At 46.9% G+C, this 22,108-nt stretch overlaps 1 protein-coding gene across 2 annotated transcripts in view; it reads left to right on the top strand.

The window, feature by feature from the left end:
• The window catches only part of Ube4b (ubiquitination factor E4B), a 101,951-nt gene that overhangs the window by 54,120 nt on the left and 25,723 nt on the right, over positions 1–22,108 (top strand). For both annotated transcript variants that reach the window (XM_052178177.1, XM_052178176.1), the window contains 11 exons: positions 1,404–1,545; positions 3,264–3,364; positions 5,848–5,962; positions 9,023–9,106; positions 12,980–13,036; positions 13,818–13,934; positions 14,016–14,114; positions 14,899–15,012; positions 16,586–16,784; positions 19,342–19,480; positions 21,043–21,142. In XM_052178177.1, the coding sequence (XP_052034137.1) occupies positions 1,404–1,545; positions 3,264–3,364; positions 5,848–5,962; positions 9,023–9,106; positions 12,980–13,036; positions 13,818–13,934; positions 14,016–14,114; positions 14,899–15,012; positions 16,586–16,784; positions 19,342–19,480; positions 21,043–21,142 (1,267 nt within the window). The remainder of the gene's footprint in view (positions 1–1,403; positions 1,546–3,263; positions 3,365–5,847; positions 5,963–9,022; positions 9,107–12,979; positions 13,037–13,817; positions 13,935–14,015; positions 14,115–14,898; positions 15,013–16,585; positions 16,785–19,341; positions 19,481–21,042; positions 21,143–22,108) is intronic.

Below are 22,108 nucleotides of genomic sequence, written 5' to 3'. Positions count from 1 at the left end.
CCGGAGAGCTTCCCAGGACCTGCGCTGTCACACGGTTTTGCTTCTGTTGTCTTGCCAGTTAGGCCCTTCCAGAGTGTGCACTAATGAGTAAGGTGGCACGCCCCAGCACTCCTTACTTCTGTGAGACTGAAGGTCCTCTACTTCAGTGTCTCCAGGCTACCTCGCTGCCATTGGCCTGGGTCTGGCGAGGTGCTCTGCAGCCGGGAGGCCTGCCCCTTCGTAAGGCTTCCCCTCAGCCCCACTCTTTTCTTTTTAAAATGTTTATCACACCGGAGTTATATTACAGTGATTCCAGTCTGTTAGACACTTGGGAACAGCCTTGACTTTGCAGCCTGGTCTTCCATTCTCATGCCTGCAGTGTGTGTTTCCCCAAATGCCAAGGTGATTTATGCCTACATTTCCCAAAATTAGTCGTGCGTGCCACTTTGAGTGTACAGCATATTGCTGCTTCCTCAGTCCTTGTTGGGTCTCCTAGTTCTGCGCTTTGTCTGAGTGGAGTTGAAGAAGCAATGTCATGTCTCCCCATCTCTGTCATCTTCCACGTGGAATATTTTGGCCTAACTTTCCCCTTTTATTTCAGAAATTTGTGCTTCTTCCTTTGTCTTAATCTCTTTGTGATTTTTGTGTTAAATACAAACACAAAAATCAGTGTGGATTTCGGTTTTTGATCTGTTGGTGATTAACCTCAGTTCCTTTGTTCAGTATTCTTGGACCTCACCATTGTGAGGCTTGGCCTCTGTCTGGGAATAGTTAGTACAGGTGGTAGCAGGGCTCCACACCGCCCCCTGCAGGCGTGCTGGAGGGGCTCGTTGCAGGCAACAAGCTAGCTGGGACCACACCCTAGGTCAGCTGACTCTTTGGGTAAAATTTTTGTCTCTTTGGTTTTCACTGGTCTGCTTTTGCTTGTTCACTGAAATTTTTGAAAATTCGATAGCAAAAACATTCATTTCTCTTCAGATCTGTGTAGACATCCTGAGGATGAGAGTGGTACCCCAGTAGTCTCCTGAAGTAAGAGACTATAGCATTGTCTGGCCATGCACATCTGCCCAAGCGATGCCTCTCCTGTGGGTGACTCCAGCTGCTCCAGACTCAGCAGCAGTTTCTAGTCCTTGTGATTTGTAGGCTGGCATCCCCAGAAAGGCCAGGTCCCCCAACAGGCTAGCACATGTTTACCAAACATCGCTGGTCGGCCTGGGAGCAGACAAAGCAGCGGTGGGCTGCAGTGTGGCTGCATGGGGTTTGTGCTTCGTGGTGGTTGCAGGCTCCTAACCAGCTCTCTGCTGCAGAGTGGCCAGCTGCGCTCTAGGAAGCTGCCCGCTAGGAAGCTGAGCTCTGGGATGTTGCGCACTAGGAAGCGGTCCTGAAGGGGAAAGTGTTGTCAGTGTGTTTTCTCTTCTCCAAAGTTTGGGAGCCTCTGGTGGAGCGAGTAGCTGGGATCCGTACAGTGACCGTTTCGCCATTGAAGCTTGCAAAGAGACAGAGATGCTGAACTACCTCATCGAGTGCTTCGACCGCGTTGGGATAGAGGAAAAGAAGGCGCCAAAGGTACATCTAGGTGGACTTACCAGATGACCCCTGCCGCAGGGACAGGGTTAGGGACCAGTGTGCGAGCAGCTCAGGCCGGTCCTAGAGCTCAAGACACCATGAGGTTGTTATGCCTGCACTCCGCTGTGAGTCGGAGCACCATGGCTTGGAGTCCTCTCCTGTGTCTGCCCATGACGTACGTGGGCCTGATAATTGCTGATTGTGTCAGTTTTCCAGTGCTAGGACAGAATGTAGAGGAAACTCAGTGCAAGAAAGCTGTATTGTAAGCTGGGCGGTGGTGGCGCACGCCTGTAATCCCAGCACTCTGGGAGGCAGAGGCAGGCGGATTTCTGAATTCGAGACCAGCCTGGCCTACAGAGTGAGTTCCAGGACAGCTAGGGCTACACAGAGAAACCCTGTCTTGAAAAACCAAATCCAAAAAACCAACCAACCAACCAACCAACCAACCAAAAAAACTGTATTGTGCTCACAGACACTTAAACGCATGATCAAGTGGTTCCATTGTTTCTGGGCTATGGAGAGCATCTTTGTAGACAGGTGTGATATAGCTAAACTGCTGTTGTCATGGTAACCAAGGAAAGCAGAGGAAGAGTCCTGGGATGAGCTAGCTAGACGGCTCAGTCACACTGATTTACCTGCTTCCTTTCCTGAGGCCTTACCTGCAGTTCTACTGTATCTTCATTTAGTGCATTGCTGAAACTATAGCCACAGCCCTGGTAAACTTTCACCCCTCAAAGAAAACCCATCAGCTAAGAACCAAGCCTATGACATAAGAAGCCCACCGGGGACATATTTATATTGAAACTGCAATGCCAGGTGTCCGAGATAAACATTGTAAGGACATCAGACATTACGGAGTACCTATGCCATGGATTGCAGAAACTGTCACAGTCCATGAGCTTCCGAGGGGAAGCTGCAGTTGTACAGTTGTGTAGCTGTAGGACCATGCTAAGGCAAAGAAGTGGCATTCCCCGACCCCATAGTGAGACAGGGTCCCACTCTGTAACCCCGCCTGGCCTTGAGCACACTGAGATCCACTTGTGCTATCAGCTGGATTAGAGGCATGCACCACCATGCCTTCCACTAGCTCATCCCTTTCATCTCCTCATTCCCAGTCACTAATTCCAGTCTGAGTTAGAAACTGTTGGCCTCGGGGCCGGAGAGATGACTCAGCAGTTAAGAGCATTAACTTCTTCCAAAGGTCCTGAGTTCAAATCCCAGCAACCACATAGTGGCTCACAACCACCTGTAATGAGATCTGACGCCCTCTTCTGGTGTGTCTGAAGACAGCTACGGTATACTCATATGTAAAATAGGTAAATAAATCTTTAAAACAAACAAACAAACAAACAAAACCCCAATCACATTATTGAAAAAAGGAAAGAAAGAAAATGTCCATAATCTCAGTAAAAGCAAAGTAATGCTAGGTGTGGTGGGAGTCAGGGACAGGAATATTGCTCTAGATGGAAATCCACCTGGGCTACAGTACAAAAGACCCTGCCTCAGAGTGTGTCATAACTCCCCGAAAAAGGAAATGGGACAGGTGTGCCCTGTGGCTCTGCTCCGTCTTCTCTGATTAACCTTGGTACAGGAGGTGACATACTTGCCTTAGTTTGTCCATTAAGAGCACAGGGTGAGGGAAGCCAGCCATTTTGTAGCCGTGACTCTGCGCCTCGGCCTTCTCAGTTCTTCGTGCTGACTCTTGTCTCTCTTCTCAGATGTGCAGCCAGCCAGCAGTCAGCCAGCTCCTGAGCAACATCCGCTCGCAGTGCATCTCTCACACCGCGCTAGTGCTACAAGGTTCCCTCACACAGCCCAGGTATGACAACACTTATGGTGCTGTGCTTCTGGGTTGGGTGCGCAGGGCCCGCTCTCAGTACCTGTCAGCTGCCAGGTGTTTTACAGCACACTGATAACTCTGGGTCCTGTATCGTGACTGCGTCTCAGTCCTCAGAGCTCAGGCTAGAGAAACGGCTCAGAGTTGAGAGCACTAGCTGCTCTTGCCAAGGACTTGGGTTCAATTCCCAGCATCCACATGGTAGGCATGATATCTGTAACCCCAGTTCTAGCTGATCTGATGCCCTCTTCTGGCCTCTTTGGACACTGTATACGTGTGGTGTGGTATAGAAACATGCATGCAGGAAAAACATAAGATTAAAATACATACATCTAAGGATATAGATATATTTAGGAGTAAAGATGCATTTCCTCCTCTTGAAAACTGTGGCAATAAAATGTTTTCTTCATTTTCTAAGTAGTATAGAAAATTTTTAAAAAGAAGTTATTTATTCTCTATACTTTGAAATATGAAATGTTTAGAGCCAAGGCAGAATATTGCTAATTTAATTTAATACCTAGTGTTTGGGATTAGTGTCTGTTTTTGGCAAAATAACCACATTCCATGTGTTTCCGCGTTGATTATCTGTTACTAGGTATTCGAGAACGGTGGGAATAGGGGGACCAGGTGATAAGGTACATACCTATAGTCCTAGCATTCAGGAGTAGGAGTCAGAGGCAGGAGGATCACCACCAGCACAAGGCCAGTCTGGCCTATATAGTAAGTTGCAGGCCAGCCAGGGTTTCATAATGAGACCCTGTCTCATAAATACAAGATAAAACAAAGTACAGTAGTAGGAAAAATATTTGAAATAATTTGCTATAATTTGTCTGTTTCAGAAATTTTTGTATAGCTTCCAAGGTTCGTAAAAGATTGCATATTTCATCTGAAAAAAAAATTTTTTTTAACCAGGGATGTGGGGGTGGCACACTCCTTTAGTTCTAGCACTTGGGGGCCAGAGGCAGGTGAGCTCTATGAGTTCAAGATCAGCTTGGTCTACACAGCAAGTTCCAGGACATCCAGGCTACAAAATTGTATTTATGTGTATTTGTGTATTCCATGCATGCCTGGTAGTCATAGAGGCCAGAAGAGGGCACTGGATCACTCTGCAACTGGAGTTAGCAACAGTTGCTGCCATGTCAATGCTGGGATTTGAACCCAGGTCCCTTGGAAGAGCCGTCAGTGCTTGCCAGTGCTGATGTCACATTTCTCCAGCCCGATATTTCATATCTGTCATGTAAAAATTGCTAAAGGAAAAATGGAAAAAATTGGATTTTTAAAATTTTGATTATTGCCTGTACAATAACTATATGAGTTTTATAATCTTTTCAAAATGAAAGAAAATTAGGCCATATAACACCACATATCTGTAATCCCAGAACTGGGGAGATTGATGCAGGCTTGCTTACTAGTTTGAACCTTCTTGGGTTCCGTAGCCAAAACCTTGTCTTTAAAATCCAGCTAACTAAAGTGGATGTAATGGCGCAAGCCTTTAATTTCAGTCCTTGGAAGGCAGAGGCAGGTAGATCTCCAAATGCAAAGCCATCCTAATTCAGTGAGTTCCAGGACAGCCAGGGCTACCCAGAAAAACCTGGTTTTTGTTTGTTTGTTGTTTGTTTGCTTGCTTGTTTTTTAAGACAGGGTTTCACTGTGTAGCTCTGGCTGTCCTGGCTATGTGGACCAGGCTGGACTAGCTCAGAGACCCACCTGGCTGTTTCCTGAGCGCTGAGATTAAAGGCATGTTACACCATTGCTGCTGCCACCAATTGAGAAACTTTAAAACAACAATAATGACAATATCCCCACAAAACGAAGTAGCAAAGGAAAAAGAATTTGAAAGAGATTATGGCTATTTTTTCTCAATGTAAATGAGATATAAATAACCAAACAAGGATTACTTTGTTATTTAACAAATTAGATTCATTTATGTATGTGAGAATTTTCCGTGTGTGTGTGTGTGTGCGCGCGCGCGCGCGCGCGCATGTATGTGCACATGTACACGCTCACACCATGTGCTTGTGGTGCTCTTAGAGGTCAGAAAAAACGTGAGATCTCCTGGAACTGGAGTTACAAACAGCTGTGAGCCACCACAAGGTGCTGGGAACACACAGGTCCTCTGCCAGAGCAGCCGGTGCTCTTAACTGTTGAGCTGTCTCTCTGGTCCCATGATTGATTTTTAAATGCATTTATCGTTTATCTTCCGTGGGCTTCCAGTTTGCTAGACAAGTGTCCTGTCTGTTCCTAAAGTCCCTCCAGGCCCCAAGGTTTCATTTAGAAAGACTTGTCTTTGTAGTTTCCACTGATGTCTCCTTTAAAAGGCCAGTGTATGAAAGGTCATGCTTTGCCTAAGTAATGGTTGTGCAGCCTGTTGGGTAGGTGTTGTGTTTCTGTGACAACAGGCGGCCTGTGTGGCCCTGGTGCTCCATGGTCTCCCATCACAGCCCTTGCCTTTCCTGCCTCTGCAGATCTTTGCAACAGCCATCCTTCCTCGTGCCGTACATGCTCTGCAGGAATCTCCCGTACGGCTTCATTCAAGAGCTGGTGAGGACCACTCACCAGGATGAAGAGGTGTTCAAGCAGGTACGCTCCAGCTGACGGCTACACGCCGCTCTGCTGTCCAGATGCACCGTGTCACGGGTAGGGGAGACTCAAGAAGCTCTACCCCTCCCGTGAAGTTAGTGGGGGCTGTGGGCTGGAGAGATAGATACCTGCTTGAGTGGTAAGGCCACTGGTAAGGTGCCCAGGTTCCTATGAAGACCCTCTCACCCCTGCCTCTGTGAGCAGCCACTGAGTAGACTAATTGGGTCGTCAGAAGAAAGAAAGAGGGAGAGGGGGTCAGGGCCTGAAAGTAGAGGAAGAAGATAAATGGAGTGGAAGAAGATGCCGGCATGTAATGGGGTGAGGGTGATAAAAATATATTTATGTGCATGTATGAAAAGGTCATCATGAAATCCATGCATAAGTAATATATGCTAAAAAGGAAATAAAGAAGAGCGTCCTAGCTCTCACGGTGGGTATGTCAGCCGGCAGCACGCCTTCCCCTTGTTATCTGTCTAGTACACTCACAATGCTCATTCTAAGACCTTGGAATTGTTGAATGTTTGTAGAAGCACAGTCCAGACCACATGAGGGATGGTGATGCGTGCCTTTAATCCAGCACTCTCCAGTCAGGGTCAAGTAAGTCTCTATGGGTTTGAAACCAGCCTGCTCTATATGGTTAAGTTCCAGGCTAGACCTCATCTCAGTGCAGGAAGGAAGGAAGGAAGGAAGGAAGGAAGGAAGGAAGGAAGGAAGGAAGGAAGGAAGGAAGGAAGGAAGGACGGACAATTAAGGATTCAAGAAGAAAGATTCTGTTCCCTCTCTGAAGCTGGTTGACCTCGGCCTTGTGGTTAACCTTTGTCCTGTGGACATACAGGAGCCATAAGGCAGCACCCTGAGCGCTTCATCTTTAGGCAAATACGTAAATTCCCGTGGGAAGAAGTCACTGTCTCTAGAGGGTTAAGTGAGGCAGCCTCTGGGCGTGAAGAATTAGAATCAGTTTCTTTTTCATACAAGCTAGCAATGAAGAACCCAGAGTAATTTTAAAATCAGGCCAAAAATAAGCTGAAGGGACAGGTTATGCTTATTCTATTGATAAATGTATGCCGAGGTAAAGTAGCCTTAGGTGGCTTTATAACGATGTGGTGTAAGCTGGGCGGTGGTGGCGCACGCCTGTAATCCCAGCACTCTGGGAGGCAGAGGCAGGTGGATTTCTGAGTTTGAGGCCAGCCTGGTCTACAAAGTGAGTTCCAGGACAGCCAGGGCTACACAGAGAAACCCTGTCTCGAAAAAAACAAAAAACCAAAAATCCAAAAACAAAACAAAACAAAACAACAACATAAAAAAGTAAAGACGTAGTGTGAACTCAGTGCAGCTAACTGGGCAGACAGTCACAGAGTCTCTGAGTCACAGAAAGCCAGTGCTCTCTGCGGCCAGCTGGATGAAGGCTGTTTCCTTCCCTGTGTTCGAGTTTTCTTTGGAGAGAATGCTGAAGAGAAGGGGCCTGCTGACCCCAGACCACGTCTCACCTTTTACCTAACACGTGCACCAAACATGACATGGCTAAGCCTTTGGCTGGGATTTCTACTTCCTTTAATGTTTGAGTGATGTTTCCAAATGAACAAACAGAAATAAAGAGCAACTTAATTAGTACTTGAGGCTTTTATCTCCAATGGGAGATTCTTACTTGGAAATAAAAGAATTACTTGCAATATGCAGGTCACAAAAATAATCCGATGCCTAGGCAGGCAGGCTGTCTCTCTGTAGAAGTGCTTGCTTTGTACGCCTGATGGCCTGACCTCCGTTCCTGACCCCACAAGGGAGGGCACCTGGTAGCTGCCCTGCAGTCTCCACATTTATGTGCACACATACATATTCGAACACAGTGAGATTAGAGTCCTTGATGATAACATTTTGTGCTTATTCATATTTTGCCTGTTTATTCTCTGTTTACACAAGAGAATAACTCTACTAAAAAGAGTAAAGTTTAAAGTATTTCTTGAAGCATATTTAAAGGTTGTTTGGATGGCAGTTATGGCGTTTATCTGTGTGATTCTAGACCTTGTCTTGCTCTCTTGCTTGCCCTTCTGGCATCTCCTGCCCCCATGCTGAGGGCTACTCCTCATTTACAGATTGCTTAAGAAAGCACAAATCACATCCACCCTGAGCACTCAAGTTACAGAAACCAGAATGATGTCTTCCATCAGCGCTGTTCGGACACCTCGCTGTGCTCTGCGCAGGCGTACACGCACGCACTCCATTATTCTTTCCCGTGTCTTCTCCTGTGCTGAAAGTCCCCTGCGACAGGAATGAGCGTTATGGCCTGCAGGATGGGTGCAGGGTTCTAGTGCATTTATACCATGGGCCTCTTCCAGCTGTGGTTTGCATTGCCATCTGCTGTCCGCTGGTCCCTTGATGTTGTTAGTCCTGGATACTAGCCCCTCCTAGTGGTGTGGCTCAGTGAGAGGGCCCTGTGAAGTTTGAAGGTGGGCATGCTGAGCAACGGGGCTTGCACACTGTCACCAAACCAGCGCCAGCCTTGTGCGTCTGACTGCCCTTCAGTTTCCTGGTCAGGTGACTATATTAGCAAGACATTCTTACTAAAAATAAAATTTTCAGTTTGAACATTCATCAGCTGTCTCCTTGTTCTCGATTAGTTGAATGCAACAGGAGAACAATTTTTAAGTGTTGGTGGACTTGAGGATATAGTGGAACGCTTAGTGTAATTCCGTGCAGATCATAGGTGTGTCAGCAACAAGGTGGGGCGGGGCTGAGGTGCACAGGAGGCAGAAGTGCAGCAGGGATCACTCCGAGCCCTCAGCAGCCCTGGCTGCGCTGGTTGCTAATGGTGTCAGCGCACCCTGCAGGTTGTGTGTCCTGCCTGAGTGCTGGCGGTTAGCACTCTCCTGAACAGCTGAGCTCCGGTGCTTTATGGCGAGTCGTCCTGATGGACCATTGGCACCAAAGAATTAAAGAATTTTTATATCGATGGGGAAAACTGTTTATCTTGGGGAGCAGGGGAGAGTACGAGTGTGTGGTCCTCTGAAGGGCCTGCATGCGAACCTCTCTCACACCTAATGTTTGTGCTTCTCTTTCTTACAGATCTTTATCCCCATTTTACAAGGCCTGGCGCTTGCTGCCAAAGAGTGCTCCTTGGATAGCGACTACTTTAAGTACCCCCTCATGGTAAACACTTAATCCTTCCTCTTTTATTGATATAGAAGTATCCTCTATGGTGAGAGCTCGCTCCTCTTCTTTATCAGATATGTGTTTAACCTTGTTTTCTTTTCTTCCCTTTCTTTGTTTCTTTCTTTCTTTGTTTTTCTTTCTTTCTTTGTTAATTTCTTTCTTTGTTAATTTCTTTCATTCGTTCCTTCCTTTTTTTCTTTGAGACAGTCTATCTGCCAGGCTGAAGATGACCCTTAGCTCATGACCCTGCCCCCTCCTCTCAAGTGCTGAGATTACAGGTGTAGATCACTCTTGCTTTCAGATGTAAAACCTGAGACCTTGCTGTAGGCCAGACACCACAGGGCTGTGTCCTGAGCCACCAGCCTCCCATACTCCCCCACTGCCATCCTAGACAGCAGCGAGTGAGGCCCTATGGGAATGTGCTTTGCCGTTCTGGGCACCCGGCACAAAGGATGACTGTCAGGGGTGTCTTGCTGGTTTTTAGAACAACAAGCAAACCATACTTGGGATTAAAAAATCAAGCAATAATCAAATAGCTAGCTCTTGATTTAACGGATGCTTGCTGTGCAAGCCTGACAACTGGAACCCATGTAAGGATGAAGGAGCTATCCGACATGCATACTGCACTCCCTGTTTCCCCCGTACACATACACAGGCAGTAATAATAAATGGAGAAGCAGCATCAGATTGGGGCTGGCAAGATAGCTTAGCAGTCAAGTGTTTGCTCTTCTACATCACTGGAGTTGGGTTTTCAGAACAGCCTGAAACTCCAGCTCTAGAGGATTTACCCTCTTCTGTCCTTCACAGGTGCCTGCACTCAGGAGGCATATACCCATGCACACACTAATAAAAATAAAATAAATCTTTACAAAAAATCCGCAACAGATTATTTTAATATATTCCCATGTAGCCCGGGCTGGCCCTATAGTCACAAACCTCCATCGTTCTCCTGAGTGCTAGGATTACTGCTGTGTGCCCAACCAGGACAGAATCCTTTTTATTGGGCCAGAGAGGTGAGCCAGCAGGTTAGAACACTTGCCACACAACCCCGTGACCTGAGTTTGCTCCTGGGATCTCTCCATTAAAGATGGGGTGCTGGGTTTCATCTGTGGTCACAGTACATGTAGGGTCGGATAAGAGGCTGGCACAGGGCAGTGGGCTGCAAACCTGTGGGCCAGCTAGCTTGGAGCAGTCAAGCACAGGAGTGAAAAAAGGAGATTCTGCCCCAAAACATGGTGCAAGGCACTAACCAACTGCTGAGCATCCATGGTCTTTGTTTCAAAGTAGGCATGCCTAGTGCCCAGAGGTGCTCAGAACAACCATAGCTTATAAGTCTTTAGCTAGATTCTCACCAAGGACTCAACTATAAAACACTGTTGTGCCTACAAGAGGCATCATGGTCTACGACTTTAATCCCATCACCTGGCAGGCAGAGGTGGGGTACACCTGATCACTGTGAGTTTGAGGCCGGCCTGGGCTACATAGTGAGTCCCAGAACAGCCAGAGCTCTGTAGAGACGCCCTGTCTTAAAAAAACAAAAAACAAAAAACCAAACAAAAAAAACCCAAACAAACAGCAACAAATGAGGTGCTCTTTTCTGTCCTGACATTTGCTTCTTTGAAATTTTGGGAGATGAATGTCTTCTGGTGTTTTGTTACAGGATTATAATGGAAAAATATCAAACCATGGAACTCACTTACTGTATATCTGAATGAGGCCATAAAGAAATTGAAACTCTAAATTATGTTTGTTCCTTTACACATTCCTTTCATTCCATTATGTAGATCACTCATAATATTGGGGATGTGCCCTGAACCTTGAGCTGGATCACAGGCGCTTGTGAAGCAAGCTCCCTTCCCTTAGGAGATTCATAATTCAGGGTAAAAGTCACATCATCGCAAGACATCTTCACAGTTTATCTGTGACAGGTGCTCAGACAGGTGACAGAAGGCCTACTGTTAGAAAACCAAGACAAATGGGCAGTGGCGGTGCACGCCTCTAACCCCCCGCACTCGGGAGGCAGAGGCTAGCGGATCTCTGAATTCAAGGCCAGCCTGGTCTATAGAACAGTTACAGGGACAGTGAGGGCTACACGGAGAAACCCTGTCTCAAAACCAAACAAAACAAAAAAATGAAAAACAAGACTGTCATAGCATTAATGAGGAAAAGTGCATAATTTTGGGAAGGAGGCGAAGCTGAATCAGGGGTGGCAGATAGATCGATCACCAGCGTAAGAAGTCTGAGATTAGGAAGTTGTGAGTTGAAGGCCAGCTTCAGCTACTTAGAGAATTCCAGGACAGCCTAGGCTAGAGTGTCTCGGCACACCTTGATCCCAGCAGAGTCAGAGCAGGCGGATGAGGAGCTCAGAGGCTCTTTGATCTGCACAGTGTGTGACATCATCCTGGCTGCACAAAATCCTGCCAAAAATCTAAGTATGAACCAGGTGCACTATAGTTCAGCATTGGAGGCTAAGGGAGGATGATCATTTCCAGGACTTCATTGTGGTTCCAGACAAGCTTGTGCTACACAGTGAGATCCTGCCTCCAAAAATACCAAGAAAGTAGATATATAAAAAATTAGAGCATGTTTCTGGGGCTGTTTCTTGTAAGCTGTGTGGCCAAGAACAGGAAGTGGAGTCGTCTGCTGCTGCTTCAGCAGGGATGCTTTTTGTCAGTGCCGGCCACCCTCACTATCCTGGAAGCCCCCTGGAACCTAAAAGCGCTTTGGTCCTCACCTGGGTCAGTGAAGAGGGCGTAATGGCAGGATCCACAGATGCCCTTGGCGGAAGTCAGTCATCCTTTGTGGGAGAATGTGATTTAACTTGCCACCTGCTATTGATGCCAGTACAGTAAGGGGGTTCATCGGGAGGACGGGGAGGGCAGGAGGGCGGGGAGGAAGCAAATGCAGCAGGGAGAGGAGGACTGTTGCAGCTAGCTCAGAAATAACTGGATTATTGGTGGATTGATAATTGGCCGGCTCCATCCTGTGATCTCCAGAGGGTTGTTTCTTAGGCTGGTGCTACTGAGCACGTGACAGTCCCAGTATTTAAGAGGTTAATGCAGGAGAACTGAGTTCTGGGCCATCCTGGGCAACATAGCAACGCCTCATCTAGAAGAAAGCACACACATGCACAAGCACAAATACCCGACACCTCACACACGTGCAAGCGCACCCCGCCGCTGCCCCTCCCCCCTGCTGTCGTCGTCGTCCCCCAGCAGCAGCAGTAAATGATGACGATAATATGTGGCAGCCAGCCTCAGGATTTTCCTTGGCTGTGGACGGTTTGTTGCCTGGTGTTTGGTGTTGAGATTGTTTCCGGCTTTCCCTGGGGTAATTACTGTGATAGCCTACACCAGGCCCTGGGAACTTAACCTTCGAAGCAGTTCCCTCCATCCCTGTGCAGAGGCTCAGTGGCTGGTAGGTAGGTAGGTAGCTTCCTGGGTCCAGAGTGAAGCCCTGGGTGGTGCGGCAGGGTTTAGCACACACAGTCAGTGCAATCGATCTTGTCTTGTGAAATGATGCACACGTTTAGAAAGCTGTTCACCAGGACACCACAGGGCGCTTTGTCCGCAAGTCAGGTGTGAGTGGCCGCTGTCTGTGCTCTGTTCTCCTTGTCTGAGTTGTTGCTGTTGCCTTTTTGTTTGTTTTTTTTGTTTTTTGTTGATTTGTAGTTCTCATCTATCTATCTATCTATCTATCTATCTATCTATCTATCTATCTATCTATCTATCGTAGGAAAACTAAGGCTGATGGCCTCACAGAGCGCTTCGCCAAGCATTTGTTGTAGAAATGAAAGCTGTCCCTTGCTGTTCACGTGGCACAGTGTGAGACAGAAAGCATGCCAGTGATTCTTTCCCTTCCTATTTCTAGGCACTGGGTGAACTCTGTGAAACCAAGTTTGGGAAGACACACCCTATGTGCAATTTGGTAAGTGAGTCTGCACGTGACCTCCGTCAACAGGCAAAGGCCAGTGTTACAGCCCTATCAGCTGAAGACTTTTCTGGAAAGACATCTGTGTGTGGACAGGGCTGCCCTCCTCTGTTACGTTGCTATTAGATATTATAGAGTATAGTCTGATTGTTCTGGCAGAGTAAGCGCCCTCCAACTAGAAATGCAGGTGCTGCAGGACATCGAACAGCCTTGAGTCGCATCAGGACAGTCTGTTAAATGTCGTTGACCTATTTATTGTAGAGTGAATAGTTTGCAGAGAGTCCTCATCCTCAGTAGTGTACCTCTAGTCCTGGTATAGTAGTGTGATTTTTCTGCAGTAACAGATGCCCACTCACACTCTTGTCAGTATCCTTACTCAGATGCAGTGGGCGACCACAGACGGCACGTGAGAGTAAGCGGATCTGAGGAACGGAGGGGCTTAGTGGGAGGGAGACAGGGATAGGACAGAACAGTGCAATAGAAATACATCAGAACACACACACACATACATAGGACAGAACAGTGCAATAGAAATACATAAGAACACACATACACACTCATGTGTGCATGATTGTGAAAGAATAAATAAAAGTTTAAATGTATATCTTACAAAATATGGAAATTCTGAGGTCAGAAATATTACAAGGAACCCGACCTGCTTGTGCCTTGTGTTTTTGGGTTCTGGGTGGCTAGAACCCCCTCTGTACCTCATTGCTGGGCTCTCTGAGTTCCTTCTGTGCCAGCTGCCTCAGTAACTTAACCTCTGTGCCGTGTCTAGGTCGCCTCTTTACCCCTGTGGTTGCCGAAGTCCTTAAGCCCTGGCTCTGGGCGGGAACTGCAGAGACTCTCCTACTTAGGGGCCTTCTTCAGCTTCTCAGTCTTTGCAGAGGATGATGTAAGTACACCCTGGGCAGCCGCTCAGCTCGTCCCGATGGTCACTGCTCATTCTGATCGCCTGCGCCCCCTTTTCTTCCAGGCAAAGGTGGTTGAAAAATACTTCTCAGGGCCCGCCATTACCCTGGAGAACACCCGCGTGGTCAGCCAGTCACTACAGCATTACCTGGAGCTGGGACGGGTAGGTGTTCAGAGGAGAGAGGGCCTCCCTAGGGAAGAAGGGCCTGTCCCATATGTCCAGTGCTCCCAAGTCACTTGTGACTTAGAAGTCAGTTTACAAACAAGGCGCTCCATGTAGCCCTCAACCTGGATGCTTTTAGCACTTATTTTTGCTGCTGTGGCTGGGCAGATGAAACACAAGCCTAGCACCTCAGCCATGCCAGTGAAGGTGTCTCCCAGTCCCTGAAACCTAGCTATGCCACTTGCCTGGGAGTGTCGTGCCCAAGTGAAGGAGACTTTGTATATACTCTGTGAGGTAGGCCGTCCAACATGAATCTTTTAAATTTCCCAGTTAATTAAACAGTGGTTCTTCCCTTTATGGGAAGTGCAGCCAAACGGTGAAGGAGTGACTTTGGAGAGAGACAGAGCAGACCTGGGCTGGGGGCTGATGTGGCTGGTGGCCATGCTCTCTCCAGCTTGCTATGTCTTCCATTCTAGATTGTAAAAGTACAGTGCCTTGCTAACAGAGACCACGCTGTTTGTGTGAGGGGAGAGGCAAAGGCCGTTCATTAACACTGACTGCTCAACATCCTTCCTATTGCAAGCGACAGTGTGCACACGCACGCACACGCACTTGCACACTCACACGCTTCACACACACATACACACACACACACACACCTATTTGTTGACTGTACTTGGGTTCTTTACAAGGAGTGGGCGTGGTAGAGGAAGGTGGGGAGTCAGAGGCTCTTCTTAATGTAAAAAAGACACTGATTGTTTTTTTCATTTTGATAATAATTTAGCAAGAGCTCTTCAAGATTCTGCACAGTATTTTGTTAAACGGCGAAACTCGAGAAGCGGCTCTCAGTTACATGGCGGCCATTGTCAATGCCAACATGAAGAAAGCCCAGATGCAGGTAGGAGTTGCCAGGTGCTTCCAGTTACTTACTGAACCTGTTTCTCCAGTGCAGACGAGACTTAGCACCTCCCAGGCTGTGTTTTGGTGGTCAGGGAGGCATCAAGGAGCAAGACGGGCAAGCATCCTCCTCCTGTGCAGCTCGAGGTCTTGAGTGGGGTGGGCGTGCAAGCACAGCAGCACCCAGGTGTACAGTCGGTGCTGGAAGTGGGAGGACTCAGGCGTCCCGTAGAGAGCCGGGGTGCCAGGGCAGGCTGGGCTTCGGTGGCAGCAGCACAGCCTGGCATTAAAGCTTCCACTGCAGAGCTGCGCCTCGCAGGGCTGACAAGAGAGCCCTCCTGGTGACCGTGAGTTAGTTTCAAATGAGCCAGCTTTGCTGCAAGCCAAACCTTGGACCTTTGTGACTGGGGGCGTGGGCAACTGACAAAAGGAACTATGCTCTTCACCGGTGAGGACTGTAGTAGAAGACACGGAAGGGGACATGTGTCAGCCATGGAATGACAGGGAGTGGGGTTGGAAGCAGACCTGAGGAAGCACCCAGAAATCATGAGGACGCCAGTGGTCATGGTAACGGTGGGAAAATTAAAATTGTAGACTATTCATAATAATAAAGTCTTAGAAGCAAAAGAATAAATGAAAAATGAAGCCAGGTGGTGGTGGCGCACGCCTGTAATCCCAACATTCTGGGAGGCAGAGGCAGGCAGAGTTCTGAGTTCGAGGCCAGCCTGGTCTACAGAGTGAATTTCAGGACAGCCAGGGCTACACAGAGAAACCGTGTTTCGAAAAACCAAAAAAAAAAAAAAAGAGAGAGAGAGAGAGAGAGAGAATTATAAAATTCCAGTGTCTTTTGACACTCATTAGTATTCTGGTCTGTCATCTGTTGTCGTTGTCACATGGTGGTGTCACCCATAAGTCAACAGCCAAGAACTATGCAGTCAAAAGAGGTCATGTGCAAAAAATCCCATCATGTACTGTGTAAGTCTACTTTTATATTGGGCCATGTTTAGAACTGGCTTCTGCCACATGTAGCTGTAAGTTGGCCATACCTGATAGTTATTTCTCTGTGCCTCGGTTTCTTCCCTTGCTGAGTGGGGTTAAGAGTGGCAGCTAAGCTGTGAGCCTGTTACATGTAAAGCAGTAGAATAGTTCTGCGTGTATAGTGATCACCAAGCCTATTAGGCACACAGGACTGCGTGCACTGTTCACCACGGGAACGCTATCCTGTGGGCGAAGTACAGCTCACTGTTCTTGAGGAAGACGAAAGAAAAGGGAAGCTACCGCTGCTGTATTTCTAGTTACTGATGTTGATTCTCTGGCCGTCAATTCTTCTCTAAAATGTGAATTGTGTTGTACGGACTCTGGGGTTTTGCAGAGGTCAGTGAGTCTGTGATGGTGGATAGGTGGAACTTTGCTAGGCTAGCACCTGCCTGCTGATTTTGACAGTGGTTGCCACATGTCCTGCCACTGGCTTTAGGACCTGGTAACATCTGCATGTGCTTTCATAAAATGTTGCACCAAATTCGTGAAATGTGTGCCTAACAGTTGGTTCAATTGCTTTGCGGCTTATGTTACAGGCAGATGATCGGTTGGTGTCCACAGACGGGTTTATGCTGAATCTCCTCTGGGTCCTGCAGCAGCTAAGTACAAAAATCAAGCTGGAAACAGTCGACCCCACTTACATATTCCACCCGCGATGTCGGATCACTCTCCCGAATGATGAGACCCGGATCAATGCCACGATGGAGGATGTGAATGAATGGCTGACGGAACTCTGTGAGTTCGTGGTCCTAGCTAGGTGCCCGCTCCCGTGTGGCTTCGACAATAGAGATGCATAGTCGAAATCAGCACAGTAAAAAGTCATCCTCAGATTATTACTCCACACTGATTCGTAGAACACATGGGTGTGAAAGCGAAGAAAGATATAGAGTAACGGCAACTTTTAAAAAAGATTTATTTTATGTATTTGAGTGCCCGATCTGCATGTACAACTACATGCCAGAAGAAGGGCGTCAGATCCCATTACAGATGGCTGTGAGCCACCATGTGGGTGCTGGGATTTGAACTCAGGACCTTTGGAAGAGCAGCCAGTGCTTTTAACCACTGAGTCATCTCTCCAGCCCAATAAGAGCAATTTTATATTATATAGATTTTTTATTGTTTCGACAGTTGAAACTATGACCATTTTAAGGTGTGATAACAGTAATCTAATAATAATAAAATGAATTCCTAGTTACCTGAAAATGAAAATGCCATGATCAAATGTACACTGTCTAGAAAAGTACTTACTTAGTGTTCAGTCTTTCTTAGTGCATGCCGATAGCCCCAGCATTCAGGAGACTGAGTTAGAAGAATCGTGAGTTGAAGGTCAGCATGGGCCATAGCAAGATTCTGCCTTCCAAGAAAAGAAAGTAGATTCTTTTCTTTTCTCTTTTCTTTTCTTTTCTTTTCTTTTCTTTTCTTATTTTTCTTTTCTTTTCTTATTTTTCTTTTCTTATTTTTCTTTTCTTTTCTTATTTTTCTTTTCTTCTCTTCTCTTCTATTTTATTTTCTCTTTTTCAAGACAGGGTTTCTCTGTGTAGCCCTGGCTGTCCTAGAACTCACTCTGTAGGCCTCGAACTCAGAAATCTGCCTGCCTCTGCCTTCCAGAGTGCTGGGATTACAGGAGTGTACCACCACCACCCAGCCAAGTAGATGCTTTTTAATGATTTTTTTTTAAAGATTAATTTATTATATGTAAGTACACTGTAGCTGTCTTCAGACACTCCAGAAGACGGCATGAGATCTCATTATGGATGGTTGTGAGCCATCATGTGGTTGCTGGGATTTGAACTCAGGACCTTCAGAAGAGCAGTCAGTGCTCTTAACCACTGAGCCATCTCTCCAGACTACTTTTAATCACTCTAAAGTAAAATTTGGCAATACTTGAAGAGAAATTGTATACTGTTATAGAGGTAAAGGAGGTACAAGGAGGACAGTTATTAGAGCAGCAGTGACCAGTGGCCATGACCCAGAGTCAGTAGCTTATGAGTCGAGGACTCCTTCCCTGTGTTGCCTAGGCCACCTTCAAGTTCTTAGACTCAGGCAATCCTCCTGCCTCGTCTCCTAAGCAGCAAGACCTTGCCCTTGCAACAGTGCAGCTGGTTAAGGGTACAGTTGCGCAGGAGAAACAACCTAGTGTTCTTCAGCATGGCAGGATAGTTGTGGTCAGCGGCAGCACAGGTATATTTCATAGACACTTGTGGGATTATTGAATGTTCTTACAAAAAAAAAAAAAACAGTAAGTACCTGAAGCGGTCTGACCCACCCTGTGCACAAGTGTGAAGTGTGAACTCTGCCCTATTAGCCCAGTTATGTGCTGATTAAAAAATGCTATATAATGGCACCTGCTCCACGATTCTAGTTTCTGCCTATACTCACAACATAGATAGCTTCATACATAGTTCTTCCTGGAAGATCAAAAACATTAATGTAGGAAAATGGCCGTAATTTATTAATATGGCCTAATTATATGTTCAGCTTGGAAAATGAAGGCGGTTTTATAGAGTATATCAGGAAGACATATAAAAGATTGATATATGCCAACATTTAATCAGATAAGAGCATATAGGATATTAACTAAAGCATGAGGAATTTATTCCTCTTGCAACATCACATAAGTTTGTAATTTATAAAATATTATTGGAGGCTGGGCTTAGTGGCTTTACTTCCAGTGCTGAGAGGCAGAGGCAGATCTTTCTGAGTTCCAGGACAGCCAGAGGTTCATAAAGAAGATCCTGTCTCAGGATCTCAAAACAACGCAAAATAAAATTTCCTGGGCTGGGGAGGTGGCTCACTTGGTCAGCAAAGCGCTGGGAGGCAAGCATGAGGACTTGGGGTCAGCCTCCTCAGACCCCCTCAAAGCTGCACATGAGAGTCGCCCTCCGTCGCCCCAGCGCTGTGGGAGGGGAGGCGGGGGACCTTCGTATCTATCGGCCCTGGTGTAGCCTTCCAGCTCATGATGTCTGTGTTCAGTGAGATACCCAGTCTCAAAAATAAGGTATATACAGGCACAAACTCCAGCCATGTACACACACACACACACACACACACACACACGTACACCGTGTTCTCAAACACACATATATACACCATGTACACACACCATGTCCCCATACACACACATGCACACCATGTTCTCACATACACATGCACACCATACACACACACATCATGTCCTCACACATACACACAGAAATATTCTTAACCTATTTTCCTTCAGAATTGAACTTTTTCCTTAAGGCTTGTAACTGATTTCACTGAAGGATTCGTGTTTGTTTGTTTTTCTTTGCAGATGGTGATCAGCCTCCATTTTCTGAGCCAAAATTCCCCACGGAATGTTTCTTCCTCACCCTGCACGCTCACCACCTCTCTATTCTGCCTAGCTGTCGTCGCTACATTCGCCGACTTCGAGCCATCCGCGAGCTCAATAGGTGTGTGTCCTGTTCCCTGTCCGGCTTGCTGGTCTCTGCTAGCAGGCCTTGTGCCCTGCAGGGTGCTGTCTGCCTCCTCCTGTGTCGCTGCCTCTGTTGTCCTGTGTTCTTCAGGTGATAAAGTGGTACAGGCCTTGACCTCGGAGCCCTCGGTGTTCCTCTCTGTGTGTGCTTGCTAAAGTCTGTTTTCATTAATGTGCGAATGACCAGGACCCACTGTGAAGAACGTCTGCCTTTAAGTGTACCCACCTTGCTCTGCACTGTCAAACCCTGTTTTCCTGTGATAATCAAGAGAAAGAAGGGATTCACCTTGGCCTGTTTCTGTATCTGAGGAGCCCGAGGCTGGCTGGGAGCTTTACCTGTCAGCCACCGAGTCATTAGCACCATTGCTGTGTCTAGCCTGAGTGTCCCTGGATGGTCAGGTTCTCCAAGCAGACAAGTGTCTCAGCTCATGGGAACAGACAGTGGCTGGACAGGCCATTCAAAGCCACTTTCGTTTGGTCTACTTTGGCTGCCAGAAATATTGTCGTATTGAATATCTGTAGCCATACGTTCTCGGATCACATGTGCTCGATCACAGACTCCATAGATTCTTTTGTTTGTTTGTTTACAAACCAGCTTTCTCTGTGTAGCTTTGGCCATCCTGGAACTTACTCTGTAGACCAGGCTGGCCTCGAACTCATGGAGATCTGCCTGCCTCTGCTTCCTGAGTGCCAGCATTAAGTCCTTTGCAAGAGCAGCAGTAACCTTTGAGCCACCTCTCCAGCCCCAGGATTTTAGGCTTATTTTGTTTGTTTTTTGTTTTTAATTTATTTAAATTATGTGTATGAGTGTTTTTCCCACATGTATATTTGTGCACCATGTGCTTGGGACCCTCAGAAGCCAAAAGAGGCCATTGGAGTAACAGACACCGGTGCGCCACCGTGTTAGTGCTCAAAATGCAACGCCAGTCCTCTCCAAAAGAGCATGCTCCTAACCTCTGAGCCACTGCCCCAGCCCCAGTCTGTGTTAAACAGAAGTGTGAGACCGTTACCCACTTAGAGCTGTGAATCCTATAAAGCCTTATTACTTCACTGTGTCTCCTTATGAGTACAACTTATGATAAGATGTGATAAATTAAGTACATTAAGGGATTAACACCTAATAACAAAATAGACAATTACACTATAACAAAAATCAGATCCAACTGTCTGGATTGGAGGTATGCACCTCGATGCCTGGCCTGTATCCTCTGGTTTTTAAAATACCTCAGTGTGAGGCCAGGCTCTGGTGGTGCTCGATATTAATACTGGTGCTTGGGAGACAGGGGCAGGCGAATCTCTGAGTTCAAGGACAGCCTAGTCTACAAATTGAGTTTCAGGACTGCCAAGGCTATAAAGAGAAACTCGCCTTGCAAAACAAACATACACACATATGTACAAACATACATACATACATACATACAACATGCAGAGTACTTAAGTGTGAGACCATTATGTCAGAGAGTCTGAGATAAGATGGTCCTGGGTATTTTCTTTCACCATTTGATCCTTAGGATGTTTTGTTTGTTTTGTTAATTTCAGAACCGTGGAAGATTTGAAAAATAATGAAAGCCAGTGGAAAGATTCCCCACTGGCCACCAGACACCGCGAAATGCTGAAGCGCTGTAAAACTCAGCTTAAGGTTTGTCCTGCTGATTGGCATAATTTTGGCCGGGCTTCATAGTAGCAATCTCCTCACCAGAGTGAGCACCCTGGGCAAACACCCGTATGTCCGTGTTATTTCTGTGTTGTTCTTTTCTCTCAGGGTAACACAGGGCTAGTTAAAACTTGTTGATACCGTGTATCTCACTCTCAGTCTCAGCAGAGACTGTACATGTGTATAAGCAGTGAGTCGTTAGTGTGTGTTCTCAACCACAGTGTCCCCTCCTCAGCCTTCCTTCCCTGACCATGTGACGACCTCCCAGCCCTGCCACACTCATGCTCCAGGAGGACACCCATCCACATGGTGTCCCGGCAGTTGACACAGTGTTTTGGTTGAAGAAAGATCCCCTTCACCTGTCCCCTGTTGTTTATGTCTAACTGAAAATGGTCTGTTCTATAGACCCTAACTATAGGCGAAATTATCCCTGCTGGTAAAACTCAGCTAAAAATCTTGCTCACAAAAACGGAAACGTGTATACATTTTCTGAGTTTATGTTCACAATATGAAGCTGACTGTGTGCTGCTCATGGGTTCTCTAGTGTGTTCAGGGAGAACAGGGCCTCTCGGACTCTCATGACAAGCTTGATTTTCAGGCCTTTGTTTGCTAATAGTGCTGAGTGCTTTTGAGATGCAGAATGGAGCCAGGCATAGTGGCTCAGACCAGCACCCCAGCACCCTAACCCAGGCCAAGGCGCGTACCCCAGCACCCTAACCCAGGCCAAGGCGCGGCCTGGCTGTGGGTTTTAAGGCCACCCTGAGCTTCAGAAGAAGATGCTGTCATAGCCGAACAGCAGGATGCAAAATGGCCAGAGCCTTCTTTCACGTCTGTAGCCTCCTTTATATTCCACAGTTGTGACTCGAGAGGTCTGTAGCAAACTAAATATCCACGTACCATGATGTGGCATCAGTGTGTGTCTCCTCTGGCAGGTCCCCTGAAGTGTTGCAG

Source organism: Apodemus sylvaticus, chromosome 3 (assembly GCF_947179515.1).
Source record: "Apodemus sylvaticus chromosome 3, mApoSyl1.1, whole genome shotgun sequence".
Taxonomy (NCBI): domain Eukaryota; kingdom Metazoa; phylum Chordata; class Mammalia; order Rodentia; family Muridae; genus Apodemus; species Apodemus sylvaticus.
Note: the sequence above shows the minus strand (reverse complement) of the source record. Positions and strands in the feature narration are given on the sequence as shown.